The 18,175-nt window shown below is 40.8% G+C and overlaps 2 protein-coding genes across 2 annotated transcripts; one reads left to right on the top strand and one right to left on the bottom strand.

Moving 5' to 3' along the window:
* Positions 1-756: 756 nt before the first annotated feature.
* Positions 757-2,116, bottom strand: fmodb (fibromodulin b; the record flags this gene model as incomplete). Its single annotated transcript, XM_084479651.1, has 2 exons — positions 757-908; positions 1,219-2,116. 2 exons carry the CDS (start codon positions 2,114-2,116, stop codon positions 757-759), a joined length of 1,050 nt encoding a protein of 349 aa, XP_084335777.1.
* Positions 2,117-6,228: 4,112 nt separating this feature from the next.
* eif2d (eukaryotic translation initiation factor 2D) lies at positions 6,229-12,521 on the top strand. The gene is made up of 15 exons (XM_084479606.1): positions 6,229-6,404; positions 6,556-6,746; positions 6,858-6,941; positions 7,033-7,123; positions 7,220-7,327; positions 7,429-7,709; positions 7,973-8,090; positions 8,183-8,228; positions 8,317-8,423; positions 8,571-8,726; positions 9,005-9,094; positions 9,203-9,298; positions 11,826-11,946; positions 12,029-12,203; positions 12,316-12,521. Exons 1-15 carry the CDS (start codon positions 6,349-6,351, stop codon positions 12,381-12,383), a joined length of 1,788 nt encoding a protein of 595 aa, XP_084335732.1. The 5' UTR covers positions 6,229-6,348; the 3' UTR covers positions 12,384-12,521.
* The last annotated feature ends 5,654 nt before the right edge of the window (positions 12,522-18,175 follow it).

Raw genomic sequence — 18,175 nt, 5'->3', positions numbered from 1 at the left:
TTTCTCACTTGGAGTGCGTTGTGAACCACAAGCTGTTTTTAAGATTAGGCTTACCACAACAAAGAGAACAATTGGCTGTGTCAGATATTTATATTGATGGTGCTATCCAAGGGCTCTACACATGCTTTGTATTTGCATAGACACATGGTTACTCCATTTAGAGAGAGAAAAACATGAACATTTGCATAATAGTTATTAAATGTGTCATTTATAATCGCACACAGATCAATTGGTTTACTTTTAGGCTATATTCTTTAAATGGATATACCATTCAGAGGTTTATTGAAGAAACTTTGTTAAATTTTGAACAAGAGCTGTGAGTAATATTTAAAAGACAGAAAGTAGCCTTCACAGCACATTTCTCTTCCCTTTAAACAAGCTAATGAGAATCATCAGTTCATTCCTTTCCTGCTGTAAGACTGTTTTACTCCACAGGATGGAAGCAAAGGGACCAAAAGTTCCATCACCATTTCACAATCAGTTATGACTGGGGACATTTTAACTTGTGAAGACAAGAACATTTGAAAAACAATTTTCTGAATTACACACTTGATTTAACTTACTTAGTTATGGCTTTTATGTGGCATACAGAAAAACAGAAAAACAAAGTCAGAAAACATCTAAAACACAACTGGGATTCAGTTCAAAAGACGTAATGTGGTCCTAAATCAATTCATGATAGAGGCTTTTATAGAAGGCAAGGGTTACCTTGGGACATATCTCCAGAGATAAATTGATGAGATATGATAGAAGATTCTAAACATTTATAGAGGCAGCGAGGCGCAAACAGTAGACGGCTTCAGTTGGAATGTCTCTGGCACTAATCTTATTTGCATCCAAACGCAGCACCCTCAACTTTGAGTAGTTGGTCATGTCTACCACACTGCAAAAACTGCTCAAAGAGAACTCTGAAAGTAAAGAGAAAGAGAAAAAGAAAAACATGGAATGGTTTGTCGATCTGTAAAAGCTATTTTTTAATGTTTCAAAAAAGATAAATGTTATTTGCCATATATTATTATCAATGTTATTATTATTATTATTATTATTATTATTATTATTATTATTATTATTATTATAAGAAGTAGTAGTAGTAGTAGTTGTATTAGTAGTCGTATAAGTATTATTATCAGTAGTAGTAGTAGTGTTATTGGTATTATTATATTGAGATGGCATCCTACTACGAATAATCAAAAATCTTAAACTGATGCATGAACCTACCTTTTATACGATTGGCCTGTAGGTAGAGGTATTCCAGGTCCCTACTCAACATGGGGATCCTTTCCAGTTTGTTGTGGGAAAGGTCGAGCTCAACCAGCGTGCTCACATTAAACACAGTGGACGGAATACCCTCATCTGTTAGCATGTTACTGCTCAACCTTAAGAACTGCAATTTGGGATGCATGCTCAGAAAGTTGGCAGGAACGCTCTCTATCTTATTAGAGCCCAGATAAAGCTGGTGAAGCCTCTCCGGAAGGCTCGTGGGCACCTTGCGAAGGTTGTTCTTCCTCATGTCCAATATGGCCAGAGACTTCAGCCCCTTGAACGCCCCTCCGGCATCCTCGATGGCGTTGGCGTGGAGCTGAAGACTGGCCAACTCGGTCATCCCCTCGAAGGTCTCCGCCTGGATCTTGGAGATCTGGTTGTGGCCCAGGCGGAGCTCCTTGATGGACTTGGGCAGGTTAGACGGGACTCGGCTCAGCTCGTTGTGATCCAAGTAGAGGCGTTCTAGTTGCCTCAGCTTGCCGAATACGTTCTTTCCGATCTTGTCAGAGTTGAGGCGGTTCTCAAACAGCACCAGCCAGACCAAGTTGGTGGCGTTGTCAAAGACCCCGTCCTGGATGCCTGTGATCTCGTTCCTCTGCAGGTAGACATACTTGATGTGTGAGGGGACATAGGGCACGTGGTGCAGCTTGCGACCGTGGCAGTACATGGCGGCAGGGAACTTGGCTGGACAGTCACACTCCAGGGGACAGTCTTGGTCATGGCCGTTGGCCCAAAGGGCTTGAGGCCGGCGCCAGCGGCTCCGTAGCTGGGCCAGCCACTGCAACTGGCTGAACCCCTGAGCCGAGCTCAGGTCCAGCAGACACACCGCGACGAGGAGCACTGCAGCCCGCATGGTCTCAAGAGGTGGAAGGTGTATTCAGGTGGGGATGGAGTGGGTGAGGTCCATGGCGGGTGGCGGGGTGAGGGCGTCAGGGTGAGGTACGAGGGGAGTGAGCAGTGAGGAGGGCAAAGGAAAATTAATCTTCCTTCTCACAAGTAGCTCACAACCGGAAAAAAAACAATTTGTGATCCATGGTTTGATTGATAGTTTAGATTTGCTAATTTTTGCTCATGTCATAATATAGTTGGAAACTCTGCTCAATGTATATATACTTACAGTTGTTTGTTGTTAGTTGTTTGTTCAGCTGTGATCTTGCTTTCTCTCCTCTCTTAGTCTTTGGGTTCCACAAACTGACTAAGATGTTATGGTGTGTTGCAGTAAATACCCACCCCCCATACCCCCTCCACCTCCACCTCTTCCCAGCAGCAGTTTAAGTCTGTCCTATTAAGGACTGTGCATTTTCCGCTTGTATGTAGTGCTTACACTGCACCATATTACCTCCAGCCATGTGCATATATCAATCCCATCTGGGGCCTGGTGCAAACATCTGCTATTTAACAACCTTGTTTTCTTCTGTCTCTTGTGCCTTATCATTAACATGACCACTCGTCTTGGGCTCAAAATGTGCAGGTTATTGAGCTACACAGAATTTATGGAATTTTTTACTTGGTTTTTCGTTCATTCATTCAATTGCACTTCAGACTCAAGTGGTAGCCTCTTTGGATACCACTGTGACAGGACTGAGGACTTATAGTGCAGTCGACTTGTAATCTTCATCATTATGATTATTATTATAATGATTCATATTTTGAGCTTCAGCATGTTTTCTGGAGATAATATGAGTCTTTGGGATGAAAACAACTGCTTCTATCTCTGTCGCTTTTTGACCTCAGTTGACAATGGTTACAGCAGAAGCCTTCATTGCAAGAAATGTTCTAATGTCTAAAGTATTTTATAGGCTTCGATGGACTTTTCTAAACAATGTTGGGAGTTAATAACATTTTATGCCGATTGACTTTTGACACTTTTGTGTGAGACCTACACTGTTGTGCATTCTCGTGTGGGGTAGTTACTACTCTTTAATAAAGTTTTTTTTCTGACGGGAGACCTGAAAGCCATTGAATAGGTACAGTATGTCAATCAGTCAGTCATTTATCCTTAATCAGCAGCCATCTCAGTCGATTGGATATTGGAACTGGTTCCTGACTACACATGTGGAACATTTCTTGACAATGAATGAACCAAGAATCCACATATCCAAACATTCCCTGAGAGAGCAACATAATGCAGAAAGAGATTGGATTCGCAAAGCTGGCCTATTGACATAACAAACATCTGTTTCAGACTGTAAAGGTTCAGACTGTAAAGTTTCAGACTGTAAAGTTTCAGACTGTAAAGTTTCTGACGTTGTTCTTTTGGTATTTTAGTAATCTTTATCTACTTATGTTGGCATTTACATGTGCTGACATATGGAATCACATTTCAGTTTGGCTTTAGAATATTTTACTTTCTTCCTTAATACAAAAGATGCCAAAAATGATTATATTGATTTTCTTTATTTGGAAAGGCCTTTTTAAAAAAGTATATGGAAATATGTCCATATTGAACCTAATTGATGATTCCATAAAAATACAAATTGTAATGAATGATTGCAATTCCCAAGAGGAGCTCAAAGTGCTGTAGACATAATGAATTATAAACAGACTTTTACAAAAACCTGTAGTGTTGTGTCAAAAACCATGTTAATGCAAAACAGAAATAAAAGGTGGAGAGAGAGAGAGAGAGAGAGAGAGAGAGAGAGAGAGAGAGAGAGAGAGAGAGAGAGAGAGAGAGAGAGAGAGAGAGAGAGAGGGAGAAACAGAGAGAGAAACAGCGAGAGAGCCATAGGGAACATAATGTGACTGATAGGATAAGGGAGGAAACTTTTTCTTGAAATGCTGTATTTCAAAGGCATGGAGTTTGCCTGGCAGATTTTTTTTCAAATATTTATCTTCAAGTGCAAAGGTTTAGTTACAAAATAAAATGAAGATGACAGAACAATATTTGTATAATTAATATTGGGCTATTCAACAATAAAAACCTGCATTATGCTTCAAGTAAACTACTTTTTTTTGATAATGACAGCTGGACACAAGTACTGGTTCAACATCAGAGACATCAGACGGCAAATATTTCCTGATGGTGCAAGGGAAAACCCCTTTGCACGCCAACACACGCATGCTAATAATTAAAGATAATCTCGCACAGTTTACAACTTGGGAGGTGTTTCTTCTGTAGGCGAGTCATTAAAGTGTTGTTATTAAAGGATGGTGGGAGGGTACTTTATGAGATCATAGAACAATCCTAACATCCCAGCCAACATAAAAATATATATATATATTGATACGTATTGGCAAAGAAGAACTTTTGGATGAAGAAGGTGTGAATTATTAAGCTGCAAAACAATTTGCATTTACCTGCATTTAATGGGAAAAGTTTGTCAAGAATAATAGGCTCAGAAATAGAAATGGTCAATGGATAGCAAGAGCTTTGGGACCAATTCTTCAGACATTTTAGGATTAACATTTTACAGTTCATATTCAGCTGTCAGCTGTTGATGACAAACATATGATCGCATTTTCGTGTACTCTTTGCCTCATTCTCTGAATGCCTACTTGCATCTGTCTTAAATATAAGAGGTCCACCCAACCCAGACCCTGCACTAAAGAACAAACCAGCACACAGGCTACTTCCTGGAATGTTCCCCATGGTTTAGAACTCTGTGTGAGACTTGTATAACTTAAATCATCTTCCCAAGCTGACAAATTCCCAAACTTTGTAGATTCTAACTGGTTAATGCATTGATCTGTGGGCCAGGCCTGCCTTCTTGGCAAAGCCATTATCATTTATATATTGTTCAATGGTTATTTGTTACTTAACACAATTCATGTAGGCCTGACATGTTTAACAATGACTGCATTGAACAATCAGGAGTTGTGATGCCATCAATGTTTCCACCTCATCTCCAGTGGGACTATACTCTTGTGATTAGCTCCATGGCTGCCAGCAGCTAATAGAGCTTCAGCTAAACTCATTCCAAACTGCCTTCCATTCTTGGGCTTATCGCACCAATCACAGTGAGCTGCTGTGTAGGTGGGGTGAACTTTACCACACACGCCCCAGGGGTGACTCTGGGTCCCAGAAAGGAGTTATTTGTTTCTGTAGTCTGACTCGAAACTCGAGACTATGGGCATGGGAGTGATCTACTGCCCTTTGACGAAATATACACTCCTTATATGCGGATATATCAAAAGTGATGGTTGTGCACAGTACAGCAAAGTGCATAACAGTCCAATGTTGCATAATAACAAGGTCAATGAGGGAATTAGCAACATTCAACAAATGATGGTAAAATACATTTGTCATTCAATTGAATCCAATCCAAATCCAACCCTTTAGGTCGGGTTGGAGTCCCAACGTGGGTATACCAGAGAGACTGTTGATCTGATCCTAAATACATTGCACTTTCTAAAATGTTTTTTTAACTTTGCCTTTATTTTCTATCTATTTTACTCTTTTTTTTTCTTTTACTTATCTATTATTTTATTTTTATTGTATGACAATATTAATATGTGAAGCACTTTGAGTCTGCCTTGTGTATGAAAAGTGCTATATGAATGAAGTTGCCTTGCCTTGCCTTGCCTTGAATATGAACAGGCAGCAGAACAGGGAAACGTAGCCTGCCCTGAAGACATGCACCACACACACAAACGCAAGCTTATATTTTAAGGTTGAATGCCACCTGTTTATTCTGTAAAATACATTCAAGTAGACTTGAGAAGCCTCTTTCCTGTGCTGTTCCCATTTTATTTAATTTTAATTTAATGCCTAATCTGATTATTCTCATGGAATAAGAAAATGTCTATAGTTTCAGCAGTGTTATTTCGAAAAGGAGTCATTTTGAATTAGGATCACATGTCCCTTATCGTAGTTAATTCGTTTTTGACCTAGTGACAAGTTTCTGTCATATAACCTGTAAACAATAAGACGTAATAATACGAGAGGCGGAACCAAAGCGTGAGAGTTCCAGTTTCTCGCCGGTTGATATTGTGTGCCGAACAATAATAATGCATTTTTGAAGCATTGTGGCATACCGTTCAGTACATGAGAGTTCGGTTTATAGTTTAATAACTAGGCTAAATACAAGTCATTAAATTTAAGTACTTAATAAGTGAAAGTAAATATAGCTTTGTTGTACCTTTGCCATGTTTGCGAAGGCATTTCGTGTTAAATCTAACACAGTGATCAAAGGATCAGACAGGTTAGTATTTATAGCGTCAGATGATATGTTTAAATCAAAATGTCGTACTCAAGATTTATTTGAACTGATATGGTATACATTATCATGTTAATTATCTAGATATCTTTCTCTCTTCATTATATTCTTTGTCATTCCTCCCCACCCTCTCTAGGAGAAAGCTTAAAGTTGATGTATCAACTGCCTTTCCCTTGTTGTCTGAAGAAGAGTTGTCAGAAGTTGTCCCAAACAAAGAAGAGATTAATGTAGTTAAGGTTTATGCACACAAGGGAGATGCAATTACTCTCTATGTTCTTCATAAAAACCCATTGTTCTTTGAACTGGAAAAACGACTCTATCCCACAGGTAAAACACTGTGATTTAACTTTGATTGTTAGAATTAATAAGAATAAATGAAATCTAAAGCAATGTGTTGCCAACAGCATAATATCTTGAAATGTTTTATATATATTTTAGTGTATATGCTTTGGCGTTACCCAAATGTTTTGCCATCATTTGCAACATGGGCGCCTGTGCTTCAAAAGATAGCTGGAGGTGCAGGTAAGTCTTTCAATTGTAAAGAGTTTGAAAAATAATTAATACAGTGCAATCACATCAATATTAACTGTGGGCCGTCTATTCTTATCCATAGATCTGATGCTACCTGGAGTGGTAGTACCTTCATGTGGTCTACCAGAAGTACGACAGGGCGAGTGCTGTGTTGTTAAAGTGGTAGGCAATGAGTAAGTCCACACACCCTCATGCATATTCAGTCCGTTATCAGCATCACACTTAAGTCCCATTGACTCTTCCATTGCATGGAACATCCTTGTTACCAGGGCACCGATGGCTGTGGGTACTGCTGCCATGTCCACTGCAGAGATGTGCAGTGCAGGCATGAAAGGAAGAGGCGTGTCTGTCCTTCACACATTCATGGATAATTTGTGGTAAGAACTTGTGAATAAAATAGTACATTTTAGTGAATACAAAGGAAATACAAATTAAATACAAAATATCTAAAGCATGTGGATTATCTCTCTCTGCTCAGGGCTTATGGAGATAAATCGTGCCCTGCTTTGATCTCGGATACTGAAACGACTGGAGGTGAAGTCTTAAACAGAGACGACAACAATGAGGAAGGAGAGTGCAGTGAGGAGCAAGAGACGAATGCGGGAGAGTTATCTGATTGTCTGAGTGGGCAAGGTATTGACCAGGACACAGAGCAGGCCTGTACCGATGTGGAAGGACTCAGACTGACCAAGTGTGAGGGAGAGAACAAGAACGAAGAGGAAGAGGAGATTAACATAGATGAGCAGATATCTCCTCAAGGTAAACACATTTGCATCTTGAACCTGCACAAAAAAGCACACAAGCATAATTTCCTGAATGAAAATGTGTCACATTTTATATATGCAATATAACAGACACTGTATTACACTTGTATTATTTTTTTTTTTGGTGACTGGGATGTTTTTATATATATTAATATTTATGACCCTGTATGTACGGTTCATCGTGTTACCCCATAAAAGAACGGATGGCTTTCCCTCTCTCCTCACTAAGTGCATTAATCACGTTAACCACGTCCACAGACGATATGGACGCCCTGCTGCTGCAGTGTTTCCTGCACGCCCTCAAGAGCAAGGTGAAGAAGTCAGAGCTCCCCCTGCTGACCAGCTCCTTTCTCCGTAACCACATGTTTCCCTGCTGGTACGGCTCGGAGAACGGCGCTCATCTTAACCATAGCGGCAACACTGCACCAAATATTTGTTGTTTATTTTAATCATTTTTGTTTGTTGCAGTCCAAACGGCAAACAACTGGACATCAAGAAATCCAGCTACAAAAAGGTTCACCAGACTTTGAGAAATGACTCATCTCATGCTTTGTAATTTAGACCACCATATATGACTGTGTGTGTGCGCATTTGTTCTGCAGTTGTCAAAGTTTCTGCAGACCATGCAGCAGCAGCATCGGGTGGTGCGCGTGAAGGAGCTGACCAAAGGAGTGGAGAGCCTGGTGGAGGTGGACTGGAAGAACCCAGTGTGAGCAAAACCCCCTAAGCTCTCTCCAACAAAATATCAACGTTTGGTTTCACGCCCACAACCCACTTGGCCTTGTCTTAAGTGTGTCCGCTTTACAAGCTTAAAGCTTTGTCCTGTTGTTTTTGTTGATGCGTTTGCGGTTAATAGTCTACGCTCGTTCCGGGCCCCTGCCGGCCCCCATGTGGAGGAGGCCCCTGAGCAGATGACAGCGGACGGGGAGAAGACTTACCATCCCCCTGAGATCACTATTCTGTACTCTGTGTCGGCACGCGTGGAGCCGCTGTTTCGAGAGGCCAACAAGAGGTGTGTTTGGTTGTTGAGTCCTCTGACCTCATCTAGAGCCATACTGTAACTGTGTAATCACATTTCTATTCAGTAGTGTCTTGTGAAAACACTGTGTTGGCCATCTCTTTATACACACACTTGAAATATGGAACATCATTTCGTGAAATAGTTCTTGCATTTGGCCTCAGTTGTGCATTATTTTCTGTAAGGGTTTTTTATTTTGTGATTTGTCTGCGATATATTGTGCCTTGCTATGAAACAATGTTTAATTAAATCTGTCGGCTTCTTTCTCTCAGGAAAGGAACAGTTCTCCAGCCAGGGGAAGTTAGGACTATAATAACAGAGTATGTCAAAGCGAACGAGCTGGTGGATGAAAATAACAAAAAGTAAGAGGTTGTTACTATATACTGTATATATATTTTTGATATATTTTTGACCTTTTTGGAAAGTCTAGGTCCAGTAATGTATGTTTGTGTATATTTCGCCCCTGCCAGTTATGTCCACATAAACCCCATTTTATGTGACTGCCTGTTGGAGAAGTCTGAGTACCACGAGGTCAGCATTCTGAAGTGGGACGATCTCTTCAGCAGGTAAGACAAATTATAACAACACTAACTCTTTCTAAAGAAAGCAGACGTGCAAGATAGGGCTGTGACTAGGGGTTGGAATCGAGAACCGGTTCCTTCTCAGAACCGGTTCCAACTAACCAATTCCATTGGTACGCCTCCAATGTTATCGATTCTTCTTAACGATCCCTGCGTGATGTTTTCCGGTTTTCTCGTCGAGTGCCATGTGTTCAAAAGCCTGCATACGAGTCAAGCGCTCTAATCAAGCGAATAATATATCCTGATTCGAAAATGGATAACGCACGGAGCAGCCAGCCTGAGCGGTAAACTGCAACCCAAAAGTCATCCCCGCTGACAGCAACACGCTGAATTGGTGGAGAGACACGGGCTATCCTATTTCAAGCCCACACTCACTCACACTCAATCATGTTAAAAAAATGTTTTATTATACCACCAAGTGTGACTGTGATTAGCCATTAGAAGCCGTTTTTAAAATCACAGGTGGGCGTGTCCACCTAGATGTGTGTTGGATAGATCAGTCTACCAGCCTACCCAGTGGACTGTAGCAAATGGCTAATCACACTCACACCTGGTGGTATAATATGTCCCCTTTAAGTTTAGCTCGAGTCAAGAAAAGCCGCATTACAACAAAATCGAGTCTATTGTTATCATCAGTTATGACCCGAAAATGCAGCATTTTCCAATAAGAATCACGCCAGTGAAATAGACAACTGTACTGTCAACTGTCAACCCTGAACCTAATATAGCTAGTGAATACAAGCTCCCATCGAAATATCCCATTTAGAGGATTTAGTTATTATGGAGTTTGATTTTTAATCCAAATAATAACTAAAATAGGGAAAAGAATGGTGCATTCTTTAATGTATCCATGTTTTGGAGACGTTGGTTTTTGAGGTGGTTTCCCTGTTTGATAACTAAAAGTAGGCTATCACTCATTCGGAGGAAGTATCCAAAACGAAACTGTTGCGATACAACTGCACACAAGGGCATGTTATCAAAAGCAGCCTGTATTTAGGTCCAATGTTAAAGTAAACATTGGCATGTAGCGTTGAATGCCATCGAGATGAATGAATGAATCAACACATAATGTGATGCACTGCAAGCCCCACCCCCAAAGTTCCTGTACTTTTGGAAAGTACTTCCCCATAGCAGGAACCTTTGGGGGATAAACTAATGTGATTAAAGCCCTGAAAAATCCATCCAACAAAATATCAATGTTTGGTTTCACACCCACAACCCGCTTGTGTTAAGTGTGACCGCTTTACATGCTTCACCTCTTTGAATGATTTACTTAAAATTGTTTCATAGCAAGGCACAATAAATCACGGACAAATCAGAAAATAAAAAGCAACTAACAGAAAATAAGACATTCTAATACACAGCTGAGGCCAAATGCAAGAACTATTTCATGACATTATGTTCAATATTTTAAGTGTGTGTACAAAAACACGGCCAACACAATTTTTTTGTGTTTTCACAAGACACTACTGAATAGAATTGCGATTACACGGTTACAGTATGGCTCTAGATGAGGTCAGAGGACTCAACAGCCCAACATCTTGTTGGTCTCTCGAAACTGCGGCTCCACATGCGCCGACCAGAGCACAGAATAGTGATCTCAGGGGGATAGTAGTCTTCTCCCCGTCCGCTGTCATCTGCGCAGGGGCCTCCTCCACATGGGGGCCGGCAGGGGCCCGGAAGGATCGTAGACTATTAAACGCAACCACAACAACAAAAACAACAGGACAAAGCTTAAAGCATGTAAAGCGGACACACTTAAGACAAGGCCAAGTTGTGGGTTGTGGGCGTGAAACCAAACATTGATATTTTGTTGGATGGATTTTTCAGGGCTTTACTCACATTAGTTTATCCCCCAAAGGTCCCTGCTATGGGGAAGTACTTTCCAAAAGTACAGGAAAAGTTCCGGCGGTATAGTTTACCAAAATGTTAAATATATGTTCAGTAGGTTGTGACAGTGTGGAAATATATTAGATTTTTTTTTATTATTATTTTGATTTCATTTATTTATTATTGTGAATATGTTTATTCGTTTTGAGTAGGTTGTGGAAGTGCACTACAACATAGTTTATCATATTTATTTGTATTTTATTTGTTATGCTATTTAAATGTATATATATATTTATATATTATTTATTATTTATTTGTCTCATTATTTTTTACCATTTTATTTTTTTTATTAGTTTTTCAATTCAATTATATTTAAACTTCAAGGAAATCAACTGTCAAAAAGACAAAGTTAAATAAATATTGACCAAAGTAACCGTTATTATGATTTTTGCTATAATCGAGAAGTGAATACGTCAATCCCTTCCTACTACGTATTTTAGTGTAGCATTTCATATAAATATGCAAGGTTATCTGAAACATGGACATTTCTACCGCAAAGTGAATAGTTTTGAGTGTGGCCCACTTTCAGATTAGCAGCCACAGCTGCTTATGCAAAGAGAGCATATATGTTGCTCTGTGTTTTTAGTGTATGGACAAAACAGAACCACCTATTTGTTCACAGGACACTGAGCAAAATGCAGGAGTGCTCCCAGTTTGTGATTGCCGGTCAGCAACCTATTATGAAGAAAGGCCACATTGAGCCCATCGACATAACCGTAGCCTCTCGGGGCTCCAACAAGAAGGTGGGAGAGCACCAATGTTTAACTGTTAATTCTCACTTGTTTATAGTGTTCCTTGATGAAGTGTTTCTGAATTCCTCTGTAGGTAACGCTCATTAAGAACCTGGAAATGTATGGGTTGGACCCCATAGACGTATCAGCTGCCCTGCAGCATAGAGTCCAGGCCAGCGCTGTGTTACATCCAGTTCCTGGGACTAAGGACAAGGTTCTGGTTCAGATCCAAGGCAACCAAGTTCAGCAAGTTGGCAATTTACTACTAGGTTGGGAATTTGTTATTCTTCATGACACATAGATTTTAAATGTTCAAAATCATAACGTGTTCCGAACAATTGCACGTAATCATCAATGCTTGTGTGATTTAATTTGTTTCAGATCGGTATCATATTCCTCGCAAGTACATCCAAGGCCTGGAAAAAGCTCAGAAAGGGAAAAAGAAATAACGACATTTCATCATAACATACACCATATGTTGTCGGTTTAACCGTTCACTGGTAAAGCAATAGCCACTAACTACCATCCATGCCATGAAGGCACAATATAAATCTAATAAAAGGACTACATGTTGTTTTATTTCCTGGCCATGCATCAGCATTTCCTTATTAAGTCATAAAAACTGCTTATTTTGAGATGACGCCAGGGAGCAAAAAAGCCTTGAAGTGATTCAAATGTTTATGCATTTGATTTATTTCGACAGTGTGCTCTTGATAGCTATATAGTCTATAGTTTCTGTAATCGTTAGGTGGTAAAATATGATTGTAAAAATATAGTTTTTTTAGAATACAAGCTTAGAATACAGTGGAATACAAACTTCCAGAGTGAGAATCCCATATTTCTGTGTCGGTTAAAAGCCTTCATCATACACATTAGTTTACTGGTCTACATTTCAACCACATGTGTTACGTTTTTTGTCTCAAACATACATTTGACATACATACTGTGTAGTATTATAGTATAGCTAGTGTAGGCCTATGGAGAGAGTGCAGTTGTGCTGTGATCTCTGTAGAACATTTCAGTGCCTCTCAATCCCAAGGGACAACCTGCAGTTCATCCGAATCACTTTGCACCATAATGTGTCTGGGGTTCTAACTCAAACATGAAATGAGATGGGAAGAGGTCAAAGGCCGAAGAATATTCTGCGGCATGCTGCACAGATGTTCGCCTTGATGTGTCAGATGGGATGAGGAATGTTGGTTTTGGCAACAAAACCAAGAAAAGCCTAATAGTCCCTTGGTAACCAGAATTGCTATCTAATAACCGCATATCATATTTTGGTTCAAGATGTTTGACATTACAAGTATTAAGATCCCAATTCAGTGGATTCAACTGGCCAACAGATGGCACTGTTATGGTATTATCGCTACATGCGACCAAATGGGAAGTAGGCCGAAGGGAAATCCTTTTTTCACTGATGAAACGTATAGCTGTTTTCATTCATTCGTTTTTTTTTTACGTAGAATGTTCCATTATTGGATGTAGTAGGCCTACAGCTGTTGCTAGGGACACCGGGATTCTACCATCAGCATGCTGGTTGAGGTTTATTAGTCACCTCTAGGCCCACCGAGGTTGAGAATCACCTCAAGTGTACGACGGGCGAAAACCACAAAAGGGAGGGCGCCGGGCACCTAAGGCCTTTAAAACACCACGCACAACATAGGTCTACTATGATATAGTAGAATCTAGAGTGATGTGTGTGACTAGGCCTACCGAGGTGGTTGCGTGATGCAGTGAACACTAATTATGTCATTGCTGATGTTTTATGACATGACATTATTTTAGGGTCAAAATTAGTGATGGCTCGTTCGCGAACGAATCAGTTCGAACAAACGACTCTTTAACATGAACGAACCGACCTGATTACCCATTTCAGTTTTTCTCGTTCGTATCGTTCATTCTCCGAGACTCGACTCCCAGCTCCACCCACTAGTCGCTGAGTCGCGCTGACTCGCGAGTCGCCGTTCGTTCGCTGACTGTTTAGCGGTGAAGACTCGAGGACTGAGAAGTCACGAGAGCCAGACGGGGAACAACATCCAGATTCCGAACATGATGCGCTCCTCAGCTAAAAGGAACTTAGTTAATGTGTTGATTAATGACCGTTTGCACCATTGCACGATCGTGATTCATTTGAGAATGAGAACGAGGGAGGAGCTGAGTCTGACCGACTCAGCTGAGAACTGCATTCGTGATTCGTTTGAATGAGAACGAGGGAGGAGCTGAGTCTGACCGACTCAGTGACGAACGAACAAACGATTCAAACGACTCTTCTTGGCAAACTGACCGACACGAACTGATTCATTCAAACGAATCATGAAATCCACCACTAGTCAAAATCCGTATTTGGCATCTAAACTATGTAGCTGCCAGTGACGTAAATGCTGTGTGGAACTTTTCCAATATAGAATAAATATCCCTAACACCATTTTTTATTATAATAGTTCAATTATGTGTAATCCTCCTTTTTCATAATTAATGTCATCAAGTGTTTATTTTTTAATCAAGCAGGGACTAGTAGGTAGGAAATTGAACCAGCTGGCTAAACGTCAAGGCTAGTGAACTAGTGGAGCTCTGGCCAGGGCTCGAACCAGGGCTCATGGCGGGCCAGTGCTCCGCTAGCCCGCTGAAAGGATTGAGCAAAGCATTCTTGTGCAAAGAATTACAAAAAAAATTCAACAGAAACACCAAATGCTTAACCAGTTTGATTAGAGCTCATGATGAGGGCATATTGGATCAATAATTTCTGCTGCTAAACACCTATTCACATCAATTCCAGGATCATTTATGAATATTTGATAACAGAGATATAGAATATTAATATATAATGCTGCAGTCCTGAATGCATCATATCTGCAAATGTTACATTTTTTTACAGCATTGCTCTGTCTAACCCGAAGTTTGCAAGCCCGCACACAATCATCTTGTGAAAGTAGTGCTGCAGCCAATCAATATACCGATGAAGATCTGTACGTCTTCTGCAGCCACAAATACATACATTTAAGATAAAACATTTCACCACACTGAGGTCATGGCTAGAACTAAGCCGTTTTTCTAAAACGAATGCAGGAATTTGTTGTCAAAACAAACCACATGTTGGTCCGTGTGAAATCCAACTGACTTTAATGCAAAGCAACAGAGCATGTGACAAAGCGGTGTCTGTTCCTGTAACATGTGGAGCACTGTCTTCCTGGTTCATAAGCTTTTAATCAGGAAAGGCTTCTTGGCTCTGAATCGCATCCTGTCTGTTCTTTTTCAACCTCACAAGAAACCTCTTATGAATGTTAAATCTCTTGCATTCATTTTTAGGACAAAATATGTTCATAGAATATTCATAAAGAGTTGATTATCAGATAAGTAACAACAGAGAGAGGGAGAGAGAGGGACTATTAGGCAGTCTGTATGTTCTGAGAATTTCAAGAGCCTCAACTCGCCTACTTGCATATTGCCTTTTAATGAGAACAATCACTTGTACATTCATCCTCATTAAATGAAGCGTTTTTAGAATTAGAGTGTGTTATTATAACATCTTCCAGAGGGTTATAAATGTCCCTTCTCTATGTCCAGATTTTCTCTGCAGAGACTGCATGAATAATCAAGCTTTGATTGTTTTTATTTTGGCAATATAAGCTATCTGTGTTTATTCTATGTATTCTACTTTAAAATACCTGACATTAAGAACATTAGTCAAGCCAATATATCCAAATTTCCCCTTAGTGTATCCAGATGTCATATCAGTGAAATCATTAACCAAGCTTATCCTCCTCTTTTTTATGTGTCTACAAAAGCAGTAGTATGCAATGTGGTAAGATAATGGTATGTATATTATCAGCTTATCAGTAGGGGGATGGAGAATGGGCCTAAGAGAACCATCAGATATACCTGAGAAATGCTTCCTCGGTTATTGTTGAATAACTTACTGCTATGATGAAACTAATGTTTTAACAAAATAAATGGGATTTATATTTCCAATTAACGCAAGAAAAACGTTTTCTGTGCCGTGATATGTGCTGTATTTCACTGCTCTAATTGATGAGGTGTTGACCCATGTGTGTGTGTACATGTGTGACTGTGGCACCGGTCATATGTTGGGGGGCTGGCAGCATGGGAGGACCGCTGGAGCCTATGGGTTAAGAACTAAAGCCGCTTGGCCCGGATGAGAATGGCTCTAACAGGCTCTCTGCCTATCCAGTGTCTGGCAGTGAGCCAACTCCCTCTCTCTGTTGGAGCCCACGGGACTAAACCAGGACACGCCTCCCCAACTAGAACATGATCCCTTCAAGTGTAACCCTGAGATTCTCAAACCTAATGCATTGAGTACAATCAAACCTTAATCATTGGAGGATTACAGTCATGCAATATCCTATTCTTACCTTAACATCCATTAGGGTTTTATGTTTTTATTTTGGCAATATAAGCGTTGTCATTGGGCAGGGACACTGCTGCTGTGGATTAGCTTTTTGTCCACCTCCGTATTAGACCTCAGTGCATTAGATGGTCTGCATGTTGCACAAATGGTAAGCCATGTACACCAGCTCTCCTCCATGTGGATTTCCGAGATCCGTATAACGGATGATAATAACTATTCCACTTTTCTGACGGCACAGTTGGTTGAGATTTTTCTTTTTACAGGTACCATTTCATGGTTAAGCATCATTAATTGCCTATTTTAACTAACTGGTGCAAGTAATTTATTGTTATTTTTGTATGATTTCTATATATATAGCCCCTGTTGCTGAGAAAGCTTTCAGTATCAGTGAATAAAAACATGAAAATGCCGCAGCGACCGGGGTTAGATTCCTGCCCGTGGTTTTTTGCTGTGTGTCCTCCCCTCTCTCTCCCATACCTTCCTGTCTAACCCACTCTACAAAAGGATAAAACCTTCAAAAATAGTTCTTAAGAGTTCTTTATTGAGCAGAACGCAGGACAGAATTGTTATATCCAACTCTTATATATGTATGGCCTGTTTAACAAGGTGTATGGCCTGTTTAACAAGGTTCACTCCGGCTGGGATCCATAGGGCAGCCGTCATGCTTTTGCTTTTTCCTTTATTTCTTCATATGTGTTTTGTGAATGTGTAAAGTCAAGTTGAAGACCCTGGCCATTTATTCCCTTGATGTAATGTTCATACCCCTCCACCAGGGCTCTGATCCAATGGCTTACAAGCCAGTTCCCCCTATTAACAGTGATACTGTCATAATAAACAAATTCAAAATAAATACAATTTTTTAGCTTGTGGGTACACATAATGAATAACATCCCAGAAGCTGTCAGTAACAACCACTATACTGCCGCTCAGCCCCACATGGGCTCACCCACCACAAGAGCCTTGTGTTTTCTGGTATTTTTATATAAACTTCAACGTCACAAGTCCAGCCCGCGGCCCCTGGTGTAGGTAATGGACTGTGTATACACCAGAGCACAAAAGAGAAGGGGAGCCATGCCAAGAAGATGACAAAAGAACAATGAATGAAGCAGTAATGAAATGGTATCTCTCTCCCCCATCTTCTTCCATCTGAGACGAACATCAAAGGATCAATGGCTCTAGGAAAGCATCGCTTTGCCGTTGGATGTGCATCTTCTGTTGCCAACCCCCCTTCTCATCCATTCATATCTCATGATGAATTGGTGGATGATTAAAAATGTGTGTGAGTGAGTGAGCTACAGGGAGAGAGAGAGAGAGAGAGATTGACAGACAGAGGGTGGTGGATAGAGGGAGATAATGCCTCCTGAATGCATGATGAAAACACACCCGGCGGGCTTAGACCGAGCGGAGGGGGCTGAGAGCGAGCCAGTGACATCGTGGTCCTGGGCGCAGCATCGCCAACTCCTCAGCGGCAGCATCTCACTCGTCCCGTGCCCCCGACGAAGAGAGGTAGACAACAAGAGAGCGAGAGAGACACACACACTTCACACCTGGAAGAACAAAGAAGGAGAGAGACCAAGAGGCAAACATTCTCTCTCTCCCCCTCACTCTCTCTCTCTCTCTCTCTCTCTCTCTCTCTCTCTCTAACTCTCTCACACTTTCTCTCTCTCTCTTCTGCCCCTTGGTCTTTAGAAGAAATAACAAGAAGAAGGAGAAGAAGCAGTTTCCTGAAGGAGAGACAAGGAGCATATTTGTTCAAAGAGCGTCCTGCCCAGGGGTCTGCCTGGGCCGCGGCCCTCACACAGCTGGCAGTGAGCTTGGAGCTCCAGGGGGCCCTCTGCTCTCCACAGCCTGAGAAGGAGGAGGAGGAGGAGAGAG

This window comes from Micromesistius poutassou (assembly GCF_964030765.1).
Source record: "Micromesistius poutassou genome assembly, chromosome: 15".
In the NCBI taxonomy this organism is placed as follows: domain Eukaryota; kingdom Metazoa; phylum Chordata; class Actinopteri; order Gadiformes; family Gadidae; genus Micromesistius; species Micromesistius poutassou.
The sequence above is the reverse complement of the archived record's forward strand: the minus strand, read 5'-3'. Positions and strand labels throughout refer to the sequence as shown.